Raw genomic sequence first — 13,963 nt, forward strand, 5'->3', positions numbered from 1 at the left:
AAAAATAAATTCACAAAATGATTTGACTTAAGATCAAACGGTTCTTCTATATTTTTAAAGATTATTTTTTAAATCTTTCTTATTATTATTAATATTTTTATTATGATTTCTTGTAACTTTTTAAATATTTTCTTGTCATTTATATTTTATTATTTATTTTATCAGATATATTTTGTATTTATATTACTTTTCTATTCTTTCTTAGATTATATTCTATTTCTTTATTATTAATTTCATTATTCTTTTTAAAATGTTTTCATTTTATTGTGATTTTTTTGTTTGTTAATTTATTTTTTATATTCACTGTTGTGTCACAATATTCACGGAGAACGTGAACATTTCTGTCTCACGACATCTGCGAACATTTTTTTTCAACAGTTTTTCGCTGTTTTCCATTGTTTTTTAATTATTTTCCATTGTTTTTTATTGTTTTAAATTCAAACTATTTAAATGTTCTGTTTTATGAATTGCAGGTGTTTGAATTAGATTAGACTTCAGTGTTTATTGTTGTTATAGTTTCTTCTTCTTCTTCTTCTTCTTCTTCTTCTTCTTCTTCTTCTTCCACCTCAGCGCGCGGGTTCAGTGTCTGTGGACACGACGTCAGTGCGCCATTACGCAGCTGGAGAGCGCGCGCTCCAGCGGCTGCCACGGACCCCCGGAGGAGAGGAGGATGAAGATGATGAAGGTGACGGTGATGATGATGATGAGGAGGAGGAGGAGGAGGAGGAGCGCGTGAAGCCGTCGTGCCGCTGTGACTTTTGGGTTCCGGGTCCTAAAGATGGATTTACCGGGTTAGACACGCTCCGGAGAGACCCGGAGAGACCCGGAGAGATGGGGGACCGGGACCGGCCCCGGCGGACCGGGAGACTCGCGAGCCTCACGACCCTCACGACCAAGCCCCGGGTCTCCAAGGAGACGAAGCTCCGGTTGCGCGTGGTCTTCCTGGACGACAGCGAGCGCACGTTCGAGGTGGAGGTGAGTTCGCACCGCGCGCCGCGCTCCGGTTTGAGTCGCGCACCCGCTGCGTTTAGATCCGATTACGCCTCATTTTAATATTTATATTACAGTAAACATATTTATATTACAGTAAAAGTATTATTGCAGTGGACTGAGGAACATTTAAAACCTTAGAAAATGTAAAAATAAATAAAGTGTTGTGGAGAAAATGCGCAACAACAACCTGAACTGAATAAGAATAAAATGGAAGATGCTGCAAACACAAATGAATGCATCTGTGTTTGCCATAAATGCACATTTTTAGACCTGAATGCATAAATAACCACGTGCATGTGCTGATAAATAGTTAATATATTTAATTATAATATTTTTATATAGTTGAAGGACACAGATTTACGTTGGGTGGAAGTAAATACAGAGTTTTATTTGATTAAATGTCTAAAATAAGACTCAGAAAATCAAGTGTGTGTGTGTGTGTGTGTGTGTGTGTGTGTGTGTGTGTGTGTGTGTGTGTGTGTGTGTGTGTGTGTGTGTGTGTGTGTGTGTGCACTATTGTGTGAGTAAAGTACCTTCCATTTCCCAGCAGCCTCCGGGTCATCAGTTACATCTTTACAGGAGGAGGAGAAAAAAAAAGATGGCGGCGAAAACAAACCTGTGATCAAAAGTTTATTTTAAAGAAAAATAAATATGCTCAGTACTTATTATTTATTATTAATAAAAGTTATTTCAGGGAGTTTCCTGAAACTACGGGACAGAAGTTTTACGGTGATCGTGTCGACAAACACACAAACTATTTTCTATTCTACTATTTTAAAAGCCGTTATATGTGGAATGTTACATTTGGTGTATTTTTCATTATTTTCCATTGTTTTCCATTGTTTTTTCCACTGTTTTCCATTGTTTTCCATTGTGTTTCCATTATTTTCCATTGTTTTTCCATTCGTTTCCATTGTTTTTCCACTATTTTCTATTGTTTTTCATTGTTTTTTCATTATTTTCCATTAATTTCCATTGTTTTTTCCACTGTTTTCCATTGTTTTTCCACTGTTATCCATTATTTTCCACTGTTATCCATTATTTTCCACTGTTTTCCATTATTTTTCATTGTTTTTTCATTATTTTCCATTAATTTCCATTGTTTTTTTCCACTGTTTTCCATTGTTTTCCATTGTGTTTCCATTATTTTCCATTGTTTTTCCATTAGTTTCCATTGTTTTTCCACTATTTTCTATTGTTTTTCATTGTTTTTTCATTATTTTCCATTAATTTCCATTGTTTTTTCCACTGTTATCCATTATTTTCCACTGTTTTCCATTATTTTTCATTGTTTTTTCATTATTTTCCATTAATTTCCATTGTTTTTTTCCACTGTTTTCCATTGTTTTCCATTGTGTTTCCATTATTTTCCATTGTTTTTCCACTATTTTTTCATTGTTTTTTCATTATTTTCCATTAATTTCCATTGTTTTTTTCCACTGTTTTCCATTGTTTTCCATTGTGTTTCCATTAGTTTCCATTGTTTTTCCATTATTTTCCATTGTTTTTCCATTATTTTCCATTGTTTTTCCACTTTTTTCCATTATTTTTCCACTGTTTTACATTGTTTCCCATTGTTTTCCATTATTTTTCCAAAGTTTTACATTGTTTCCCATTGTTTTCCATTATTTTTCCAAAGTTTTACATTGTTTCCCATTGTTTTCCATTATTTTTCCAAAGTTTTACATTGTTTCCCATTGTTTTCCATTATTTTTTCACTGTTTTCCATCATTTTCTTTACTATTTTCCATTGTTTTTCGCTGTTTTCTATCATTTTCCACTGTTACTTCACCTGTTTCCATCATTTTCTTTACTATTTTCCATTGTTTTTCGCTGTTTTCCCACAGTTTTCCATTGTTTGGAGTTTTTCTCCCCCTGGGACTGGACTCACTCTTTATCAAATTCAAATCCCAACTCCAAACACATCTGTACACGTGATCATACCCGACATAACTTTCACCAAACCCACCTCAGGATCTTATTCACTTAAACGTCTTAAACTAGCCAAACACCTTAATTTCACCATTGATTGATTATTGAGACTAACGCGCGTTGACGATTAGCGTGGTGATGCTAGGCTAACCGCAGGAAGAAGAGATGAAGTGACTCAAGTCCGCGTTAAACGTAGATAAAGCTCAAACAGCTGCACACATGAAGCTCAGCCTGCAGAGCGACTGTGTTGTTGTGTGGGCGACCGTAATCATCAGTGTTCTCGCTCTGATCGCTCTCAGCTGCTCCGTCCCTCCTCCGTCCCTCCTCCGTCCCTCCTCCGTCCCTCCTCCCTCTCTCTCAGGACGAGTTAATGAGCGGCGTCCTGCGCCCCCCCGTCAGGGCGCTAAACGCCAGCTAGCAGACAGCAAACACTAAAAAAAACACTGTCTTAGTAACGAGAGAGACGAGAGAGGAACGGAGAGAAGAGGAGGAGAGAGAGAGACGAGAGAGGGACGGAGAGAAGAGGAGGAGAGAGAGAGACGAGAGAGGGACGGAGAGAAGAGGAGGGAGAGAGAGAGACGAGAGAGGGACGGAGAGAAGAGGAGGAGAGAGAGAGACGAGAGAGGGATTGAGAGAAGAGGAGGAGAGAGAGAGACGAGAGAGGGACGGAGAGAAGAGGAGGAGAGAGAGAGACGAGAGAGGGACGGAGAGAAGAGGAGGAGAGAGAGAGAGACGAGAGAGGGACGGAGAGAAGAGGAGGAGAGAGAGAGACGAGAGAGGGACGGAGAGAAGAGGAGAGAGAGAGAGAGGAGTAAGAGGCGGAAGAAGGGATGAAAGAAAGAAGAGAAGGTTGAGACAGAAGGGTCCATGTGTGAAACGTTATAACCGTCTCCTTTAGTCGTCTAAACTTAACCGTCTCCTTTAGTGGTCTAAACTTAACCGTCTCCTTTAGTGGTCTAAACTTAACCGTCTCCTTTAGTCGTCTAAACTTAACCGTCTCCTTTCGTCGTCTAAACTTAACCGTCTCCTTTAGTGGTCTAAACTTAACCGTCTCCTTTTGTCGTCTAAACTTAACCGTCTCCTTTAGTCGTCTGAACTTAACCGTCTCCTTTAGTGACTAAACTTAACCGTCTCCTTTAGTCGTCTGAACTTAACCGTCTCCTTTAGTCGTCTAAACTTAACCGTCTCCTTTAGTCGTCTGAACTTAACCGTCTCCTTTAGTCGTCTAAACTTAACCGTCTCCTTTAGTCGTCTAAACTTAACCGGCTCCTTTAGTCGTCTAAACTTAACCGTCTCCTTTAGTCGTCTAAACTTAACCGGCTCCTTTAGTCGTCTAAACTTAACCGTCTCCTTTAGTCGTCTAAACTTAACCGTCTCCTTTAGTCGTCTAAACCTAACCGTCTCCTTTTGTCGTCTAAACTTAACCGTCACCTTTAGTGTCTAAACTTAACCGTCTCCTTTAGTCGTCTAAACTTAACCGTCTCCTTTAGTCGCCTAAACTTAACCGTCTCCTTTAGTCGTCTAAACTTAACCGTCTCCTGTCGTCGTCAAAACTTAACGTCTCCTTTCGTCGTCTAAACTTAACCGTCACCTTTAGTCGTCTAAACTTAACCGGCTCCTTTTGTCATCTAACTTAACCGTCACCTTTAGTGGTCTAAACTTAACCGTCACCTTTAGAGACTAAACTTAACCGTCTCCTTTAGTCGTCTAAACTTAACCGTCTCCTTTAGTCGTCTAAACTTAACCGGCTCCTTTAGTCGTCTAAACTTAACCGGCTCCTTTAGTCGTCTAAACTTAACCGTCACCTTTATAGACTAAACTTAACCGTCTCCTTTAGTCGTCTAAACTTAACCGTCACCTTTATAGACTAAACTTAACCGTCTCCTTTAGTGTCTAAACTTAACCGTCTCCTTTAGTCGTCTAAACTTAACCGTCTCCTGTCGTCGTCAAAACTTAACCGTCTCCTTTAGTCGTCAAAACTTAACCGTCTCCTTTAGTCGTTTAAACTTAACCGTCTCCTTTCGTCGTCTAAACTTAACCGGCTCCTTTTGTCGTCTAACTTAACCGTCACCTTTAGTGGTCTAAACTTAACCGTCTCCTTTCGTCGTCTAAACTTAACCGGCTCCTTTTGTCGTCTAACTTAACCGTCACCTTTAGTGGTCTAAACTTAACCGTCTCCTTTAGTCGTCTAAACTTAACCGTCTCCTTTAGTCGTCTAAACTTAACCGTCTCCTTTAGTGGTCTAAACTTAACCGTCTCCTTTAGTCGTCTAAACTTAACCGTCTCCTTTAGTCGTCTAAACTTAACCGTCTCCTTTAGTCGACTAAACTTAACCGTCTCCTTTAGTCGTCTAAACTTAACCGTCTCCTTTAGTCGTCTAAACTTAACCGTCTCCTTTAGTCGTCTAAACTTAACCGTCTCCTTTAGTCGTCTAAACTTAACCGTCTCCTTTAGTCGTCTAAACTTAACCGTCTCCTTTAGTCGTCTAAACTTAACCGTCTCCTTTAGTGGTCTAAACTTAACCGTCTCCTTTAGTGACTAAACTTAACCGTCTCCTTTAGTCGTCTAAACTTAATCGTCTCCTTTAACCGTCTGAACTTAACTGTCTCCTTTAGTGGAATCTTGCGGATAAACACCGTGAGGCCCGTTCCTCTCTCACGGTTCTTGCGCGGGACTCTAACGCGGCGTTCCCTCTCACGCTTGGACCTTATTTCCGCTCCTTTGACCTCGAGCAGAGAACACGGCGTCACACTTCACCGCTATGCAGAGTTCACCAAGTGACAGGAGACGCCGCGGCACAGGCGGTAATCCCGAGTCCCCCGAGTGCCGCGGGACTCCGGCTCAATTAAAAACCCAATCATCCGTCTTCTTCCTCTTCTCCGTCTTTAATCTTCTCTCAGCAAAAGGTTTTAGGAGGCGACTTCTTCAACAAAGTGTGCGGGCATCTGAAGCTGCTGGAGAAGGAGTACTTCGGACTGGAGTTCAGGCACCGTGGGGGAAACTACGTAAGGGAATCGAACGCACGCACGCACGCACAGAGGAGTATGTTTGGGGTTTGTTCGCCGTGTAACGTGTGTGTGTTGCAGGTGTGGCTGGAGCTGCTGAAGCCGCTGGCCAAACAGATCAAATGTAAGAACATTTATAAAGTTTTTAGCGTTCAAAATCTCTGCGCTCTTATTTTGAAATATCGCAACATTGGTTTAAACTATGACGACCAAAATAAGAGCTCAAACATTTCAAGATCTTGAAATCTTTGAGCTCTTATTTTGAAATATGGCTCAATTAGTTTAAACTATGAGGAGCATTCGTGCGACTGGTTGAGAGTCGGAGCAACCGCCCCACCACAGCCACTTCCTGTTTCAAACAGGAAGTGCCAAAAGCGTCAGTTCTCTGAGTGTCCACTAGGGGCAGGTTTCATAACAGAGCAGTTTCTCATTGAGCCCCATGTTAAACAGGCCGTTTACACAGCATCATTAAACCTGTTTAAGGACAAAAGAACATTCTAGTCTGTGTGTTTAGATCAGATCTCCATGACAACACTGAGGGGGAGGGGCTAGTTTTTATTTTATCGGAGGTTTACGTTTATGAATAATTAGGGGCGTGGCCTCTTGAGTGACAGCTAGCCTCTGGCCCTCACTTCTCCTCGGAGGTAAACGTCAGCCAGATGGACGTACGCCCATCCCCCCAACGTCACATACATGCCCTTTTTTGGTCAGAGGAAATGAGGCGGAGTCAAAGTCTGACAAGATGGCGACTCCCGTAGACGAGGACGATTGAGACGCTACGTCCGATAGTGCGACTAGTTAGCTGCGGCGTTAGGGAAACCTCCCAGAATGCATCGGGGCAATAGATCCATGGACATAAGTCTCCGTAAAAAGCGTTTCTCACCAGTGGGATGTGAAAATACGGATTTTAGAAACGTAACTGAGTTTGGTTCTTTTTGTTATTTGTGTATTTTACCGTTTACGGTGTTTCTCGTCTTCTCCGTCAGACACCAACGATCTGTTCTTCAGGTTCATCGTAAAGTTCTTTCCCCCGGATCCCGGACAACTGAAGCGAGGCCTCACCAGGTGACACTCTCCGTTATTTATATATATATATATATATTAATATTACACTTACTACAGAAATGAATGCAATCACAGATTATCTTACTGAGTGTGTGTGTGTGTGTGTGTGTGTGTGTGTGTGTGTGTGTGTGTGTAGGTATCTCTTTGCCTTACAGATGAAGCAGGACTTGTCTAACGGGAGTCTGACCTGTAATGACAACAGCGCCGCCCTGCTGGTCTCTCACATTCTGCAGTGTAAGCGTTTATTCTCATAATCCAGACCTTGGTTTTCATGATTAAAGCACAAAGAGGAGACAAACGTAGCTTCCTTGCGGTCTCCGCGTGTGAAACGTAGCTTCCTTGCGGTCTCCGCGTGTGAAACGTAGCTTCCTCGCGGACTCCGCGTGTGAAACGTAGCTTCCTCGCGGACTCCGCGTGTGAAACGTAGCTTCCTTGCGGTCTCCGCTTGTGAATATTAGCTTCCTTGCGGTCTCCACGTGTGAAACGTAGCTTCCTTGCGGTCTCCACGTGTGAAACGTAGCTTCCTTGCGGTCTCCGCGTGTGAATATTAGCTTCCTTGCGGTCTCCACGTGTGAAACGTAGCTTCCTTGCGGTCTCCCTGTGTGATCCTGTGCGGAGCAGGTGTCATGTGTGTGTGTTGTGGTGCAGCAGAGCTGGGGGACTACGACGAGGACCTGGACGGTCAGCACCTGGAGATGAAGCAGTACGTCCCCAACCAGGAGTATCTGGACCACAAGATCACCAAGCTACACAGGAAACACAGGTGCACAGTGTGCGCGTGGACCCGTTAAGAGACAATAGCCTTTTTGTGTCTCCGTGTGGTCGTTTGGTGTCTTTGTGGTCGTTTTGTGTCTCTTTGTAGTCATTTGTAGTCATTTTGTGTCTTTTTGTAGTCATTTTGTGTCTATTTTTTGTCATTTTGTGTCTCTTTGTTGTCATTTTGTCTCTTTGTAGTCATTTTGTGTCTCTTTGTTGTCATTTTGTGTCTCTTTGTTGTCATTTTGTGTCTCTTTGTAGTCATTTTGTGTCTCTTTGTTGTCATTTTGTGTCCTTTTGTAGTCGTTTTGTGTCTCTTTGTTGTCATTTTGTGTCTCTTTGTGGTCATTTTGTGTCTCTTTGTAGTCATTTTGTGTCTCTTTGTTGTCATTTTGTGTCCTTTTGTAGTCGTTTTGTGTCTCTTTGTTGTTATTTTGTGTCTCTTTGTGGTCATTTTGTGTCTCTTTGATGTCGTTTTATGTCTCTTTGATGTCATTTTGTGTCTCTTTGATGTCATTTTGTGTCTCTTTGTTGTCATTTTGTGGCTCTTTGTTGTATTTTTGTGTTTTTTTGTGTCTCTTTGTGGGCTTTCTGTGGTCTTTTTGTTCCTCTTTGTAGTCGTTTTGTTGCTCTTTAAGGATGTTTTGTGTCTATTTGGTCATTTTCTGTGTGTGTGTGTGTGTGTGTGTGTGTGTGTGTGTGTGTGTGTGTGTGTGTGTGTGTGTGTGTCTCCCTCTCTTTAGAGGTGTGTCTCCACGGGACTCTGACATCCAGCTGCTGGACGTGGCGAGGAAGCTGGACATGTACGGCATCAGGCCTCACCCCGCTCACGACGGCGAGGGCATGAGGATCAACCTGGCTGTCACACACTCAGGAGTTCTGGTCTTTCAGGTCGGTGGTCCACCTCCCAACAGGGGGCGCTGTTTTCAGCCACACACACAACTCAGCTTACACTCAACACGCCGGGTGTGAACGCACCACGAGTTTGTCGTCCCAAATATCTCAACACACACTGAACGCCATGAGATTTGTCCCAAACACTCAGGGTTTCCAGAGGCTGAATCCTGAAGACTTGACGCCAACAAGTCAAAATTTCCCGATACAAAGATCTCAAACTGAACAAACTCATGTTGGAAATGTCGCACGCTAACCACCAGCCCCTTACATCTGTCGTCTTCCACTGAAGGACACATCAATGGATCCTTTTATTCTGTGTTTTCCAGGGAAACACCAAAATCAACACCTTCAGTTGGGCGAAGATCCGCAAACTGAGCTTCAAGCGCAAACACTTCCTCATAAAGCTACACGACAAAGTTGGGGTGAGGACCGATGTGTTTTACTCCGTTTAGCTGTCACGTAACAAACATGACTGTTAACGGAAGTGTCTGTCCACCCAGCCGGCGTGTAAAGACGTACTAGAGTTCGCCATGGCCAGTCGAGACGTGTGCAAGTCCTTCTGGAAGACGTGCGTGGAGTACCACGCCTTCTTCAGGCTGCCGGAGGAACCGCAGACGAGACACAAAACACTGTTGTCGTGTAAAGGCTCCAGCTTTAGATACAGGTTTGTTTACTGGATTATATCCTGTTCCCATTGGTTACTGGGTATTAGACGTAGACGTAGACGTAGACTTCTCTTCATTGATCCTTGGGGATGAACTCCCGCAAGGAATTTGAGTTTCCAGCAGCTTACAACAAACACAAGGGAGGTATAAAACAAATACAGTAAAGGATAACCAGTAAACTCTAAACGCTAAGTAGATACAGAAAGTATAAAACAAACAATAAACAGTAAACAATAAACTCTGAGTCAGAGTATTAAACAGTAATCTATGATAATACAAATTTATAACTGTCTAAGAAAAGGTAAGAGGCTGTCCTTACCATATTCATTCATTCATTCATTCATCTTCAACTGCTTATCCCGGGGTCTGGGTCGCGGGGGGGCTGGAGCCGATCCCAGCTGACATCGGGCGTGAGGCGGGGTCCACCCTGGACAGGACGCCAGTCTATCACAGGACACATAGAGACGAACAGAGACAGACAACCATTCACACCTACGGGTGATTTAGAGTCATCAATGAACCGAACACCTGCACGTCTTTGGACTGTGGGAGGAAACCGGAGAACCCGGAGAAAACCCACGCAGACACGGGGACAACATGCACAACGCCACACAGAAAGACCTTCTCGCTTTGAGGCGACAGTGCTAACCACTACATCACCGTGAATTCAATTCAATTTTATTTATAGTGCCAAATCATAACCAAAGTGATCTCAGGACACTTTACAGAGTAGGTAAAGACCACACTCTATGACTTATTTATGATTTAGACCCAACAATTCCCCCGTAGAGTACGGTGGCAGCAATTCGCCTAGCTAACAAAACAATTCACCTAGCTAACAAAACGATTCGCCTAGCTAGCAAAACGATTCGCCTAGCTAGCAAAACAATTCGCCTAGCTAACAAAACAATTCGCCAAGCTAACAAAACAATTCGCCTAGCTAACAAAACAATTCGCCTAGCTAACAAAACAATTCGCCAAGCTAACAAAACAATTCGCCTAGCTAACAAAACAATTCGCCTAGCTAACAAAACAATTCGCCTAGCTAACAAAACAATTAGCCTAGCTAACTTAATTCTTGTACTGAACAAGTATTCAGACCCTATTTTAAATAAAAGTAACAACACCATAATGTAAAATATAATTTAATTCAATTCAGTTTTATTTATGGTGCCAAATCATAACCAAAGTGATCTCAGGACACTTTACAGAGTAGGTAAAGACCACACTCTATGACTTATTTATGATTTAGACCCAACAATTCCCCCGTAGAGTACGGATAGAACTAACTCGTCTGACTACAAGAAACTTTAACTTTCAAAATGGATAAAGAAGACATTAGGAATATAATCTATAGTAAAACAGTTGAACTTGAGAACATTTAAAGAAATTGTTTTTGTTTTACGGACATGAATGTTATTTGAGGTAGAGACTTTTGTTTGTGGTTTTTAATGAAATGCTATAAAGTAAAGATGAAACAGACGGCGATGACTGAATATTTGACGTGTTGTTGTTCTTGTTGTTGTGGTTGTTGTTGTGTGGCAGCGGACGGACGCAGAAACAGCTGCTGGAGTGTATGGGATCAGGGGAGAAGAAGCCTTCACACTTTGAGAGGTGAGAAATATCCTGAAGCTAGGAGACGAGTTAGCATCTCTACACTTCCTGTTCCCACGTTACAAAGTCAGTGTTTTTTTGAATGGGGTTTTATAAATTCTGTCGTTGACACAGGGTTATAAACCTTTTGATCTACGGGCGTAAAGTACGTCAGTATATTTTCCACTCGTGAATGTTGAAGCTTTAAAATTGGCGCTTGCTAACGAGCATCATGCAAAATCAGACGGAAGCTAGCGGTTGGTGTAGCTTGTTCTTCTACTGGTGACTGCGTTTACAAAAACTATTAAAGTGGAGTTCATTTGTAGAGATCATACATTTTTGTTCGCTGAAGAGTTTATTTTCTGCCATAATCCGAAATCTTTGTTAGCTTTTCGTTGAGGGAACAAGAGCGATGCTAACTTCAAGGTCAGTTTACGGAACAATCATCATCCCTGCAGCACGCTAATCCCTTTGATCCCTATTTGATGTGGTGTTATGCGGTGAAGCCAAAGACATATTTCCACATTGTTGACAATAAAGATTAAAACACTTTTTGGGAAAAACGCTCCTGAAGGGGCAGCTGAAGGGGCAGTTTCCGCGCAGCTTTAGCTTCAAATCACCTTCCTTTAGGACGTCAGGATCAAATATATTAAAGGATCGATTGTAAGAAAGATAAAATACGATGCTAATTAGCTTTTTGTCTTCCTCATCTAGGATTTACTGTCAGTCAGAGTGCGATCCCAGACAGTGTCGCTCGTCTCCCGATCTCCTCACGGACGTCTCCAAGCAGGTGATAAAACTACCATTTACGCACATGTGGTGCAAAAGAATTAGATTCTGATACTCAATTGCAGTAAAGCAATCTAATGTGTGTGTGTGTGTGTGTGTGCGTGTGCGTGCGTGTGCGCGTGTGCGTGTGTGTGTCTTACCTCCTCAGGTGTACGAGCACTCCCACCTGTTCACCCGGTCAGGTCATGCGTTGGCGGTCTGCAGCCAGGATGAGTTTGACCCACACCACCGGGGCGTAGACAACTTCGACATCAGTGGAGGAGGAGCTAAACGTAGCCAATCATCCGTCGAGGTCACCCAAAGGACCCGCCCTCTCTCCCAAGTCACCCCCCTCTCTCCGTACCTACACCAATCAACGCCCTCGCCCAAGTTCAGATCTGTCTCAACATCTGTGATGGACGACATGAGAGGTGGACGGATTGGGGCGCAACGCCAAGCCGAAAGGCTAGCTGGCGTCTACGGCAACCGGTCGCGCCGTCGGCCCAATCCCCAGCCGCACCCGGATGCCGCTCAGCAGCTGGTTCTTCTCTACCCGAACAGTCCTGCCTACCAGTATCACCCCGTCCTCCCGACATTCCCGTTAGCTGGTTCCTCCCCACTCAACCGCCACCCCTACTTGTCGGACTACGTTGCCGTTTCCTCACTGGAGCGTTTCCCGCAGGCAAGGAGGCGGGATTATGTGGCGATGGACGGACTATCGCGGCCGCCTTACTACCCGCTAAGCCACGATTCGGCATCTGTCTCGCCAATCAGGAGGAACTTCCGCCCCTCAGGTGGGGGATCAGGCGGACTGGGATTGGCTCGGGTTTACCAGCCAGGAAGCAACGGCGCGAGGCTCTTGGGCGTTGGACCAACAGAAGCCGGGCATTACAGCGACGACTCCAGCTTCCTCCCTGGGCTGCCTCGTCGTGTGGCGAGCCAACCAAATGTTAAGTTTCATCTCGCCAGGAGTTCGAACCCCGCCTTTGACCCCGCTTCTGAGTTTCGTCCCCTCGGTTACTACCCCCACCTGACGCGCCCGTCTAGACCCACCTACCTCCCGCTAAACTCCTCCCCTCTACCCGATCGGCCCACGTCGCTATGCATGATCGCAGGCACCTCGAGAAGCTACAGTGATTCAGACCCGGAGGTTTTCTATCCGTATTACTGCCAACCACCGCCGCTGGGGAAAGCGGCGCGTTCCGGTGGCTTAGCCAGGATGAGGTTTTCCTCCGGGAGCCTCCAACTGGATGAGGAGGAAGAAGGGGAGGAAGAGGAGGCGGCGGCTGGAGTGACAAAGAAGGAGTTGAAAAGTGAAGACGGCAAGAAAGAAAAGACAGTAGACGAGACTAAAGGTGCCGCGAAGCTTACTGAAGTCACACTGTAGAGAACAACGGTTCACGGTATGATCACACTCAACATGTGACCGGATGGATTTTCAGAATAAAAGAACTTCCACCACAGAGTAAACAAGACAATTGTAAAACATGTGGTGACGGCTTCATCATTGTATGGGAAGTGCGTTGTTTATTAGATGTTCTGGCAGATGAAATGTACTGTTTTTGCCTTGTTTCAGCTTCTTTGGTCGCATCTTTACGGGTCAATGTGTCCAATTTTGAGGCTTATTAATGTTTATTTACCTCGTAGATGAAAAACAAAGGTCCAACACTTCAAAGTAGCCGTGTCTGTAGCAACCGACTCTTTACGTTCCATTTTCGTATCCAGCCTTTAGATCGATCGGTTGTCGTACGAAAGCTGGGCGATATATTGAATTAATTTAATTCTAATTTTTGTTTCTGAATGATGCGTAAAATGTCAACATCATGAAACTTTAGTTACAAAAAAATCTTGAGTCATGACGGCCCCATAAACGGTGACGCGAAGTTAGCTAGCTAACCCGTTGGCTAGCTAACTTGTGTTCTCACTGCAAATTTAATAGTACTAATCTATGAGACAACGACTTACAAACAGAAAATGAGCCCAGATTAAAATCTTAACCAACAGCCAAGTTACTTCAAGACCAATTCAACCATTCATTTAGATAAATCTTTAAGCTAACGGTTTTGCAATGCTAGTAGCTATGTTACCAGACACAGACGACACTGATCCTATTCAAATGGCAGCCATTTTGAACATTTAGGTTGGAATTTTACCTTAACGAGCATAAACTTGAGGATTTTAGATGTGTTTTTTACCTTGCTGACTTCGGAAACAGCGACAACAACAGTTAGCTAGCTAGATAGCTACTTGTAAGCAAGCTACCTGGCTAGCTGGGCTAAAGAAATTGTC

At 43.5% G+C, this 13,963-nt stretch overlaps 1 protein-coding gene across 1 annotated transcript; it reads left to right on the top strand.

Moving 5' to 3' along the window:
• Nucleotides 1–831: 831 nt before the first annotated feature.
• On the top strand, nt 832–13,061 carry LOC310963920 (FERM domain-containing protein 7; the record flags this gene model as incomplete). Its single annotated transcript, XM_083936877.1, has 12 exons — nt 832–975; nt 5,826–5,930; nt 6,012–6,054; nt 6,917–6,995; nt 7,132–7,229; nt 7,644–7,758; nt 8,495–8,642; nt 8,975–9,070; nt 9,149–9,312; nt 10,859–10,927; nt 11,621–11,696; nt 11,844–13,061. The coding sequence occupies 12 exons, from the start codon at nt 832–834 to the stop codon at nt 13,059–13,061; spliced, it is 2,355 nt and encodes a 784-aa protein (XP_083793003.1).
• Nucleotides 13,062–13,963: the final 902 nt, after the last annotated feature.

The sequence above is a fragment of the Echiichthys vipera genome, assembly GCF_963691815.1.
Source record: "Echiichthys vipera genome assembly, chromosome: 22".
Taxonomy (NCBI): Eukaryota; Metazoa; Chordata; class Actinopteri; order Perciformes; family Trachinidae; genus Echiichthys; species Echiichthys vipera.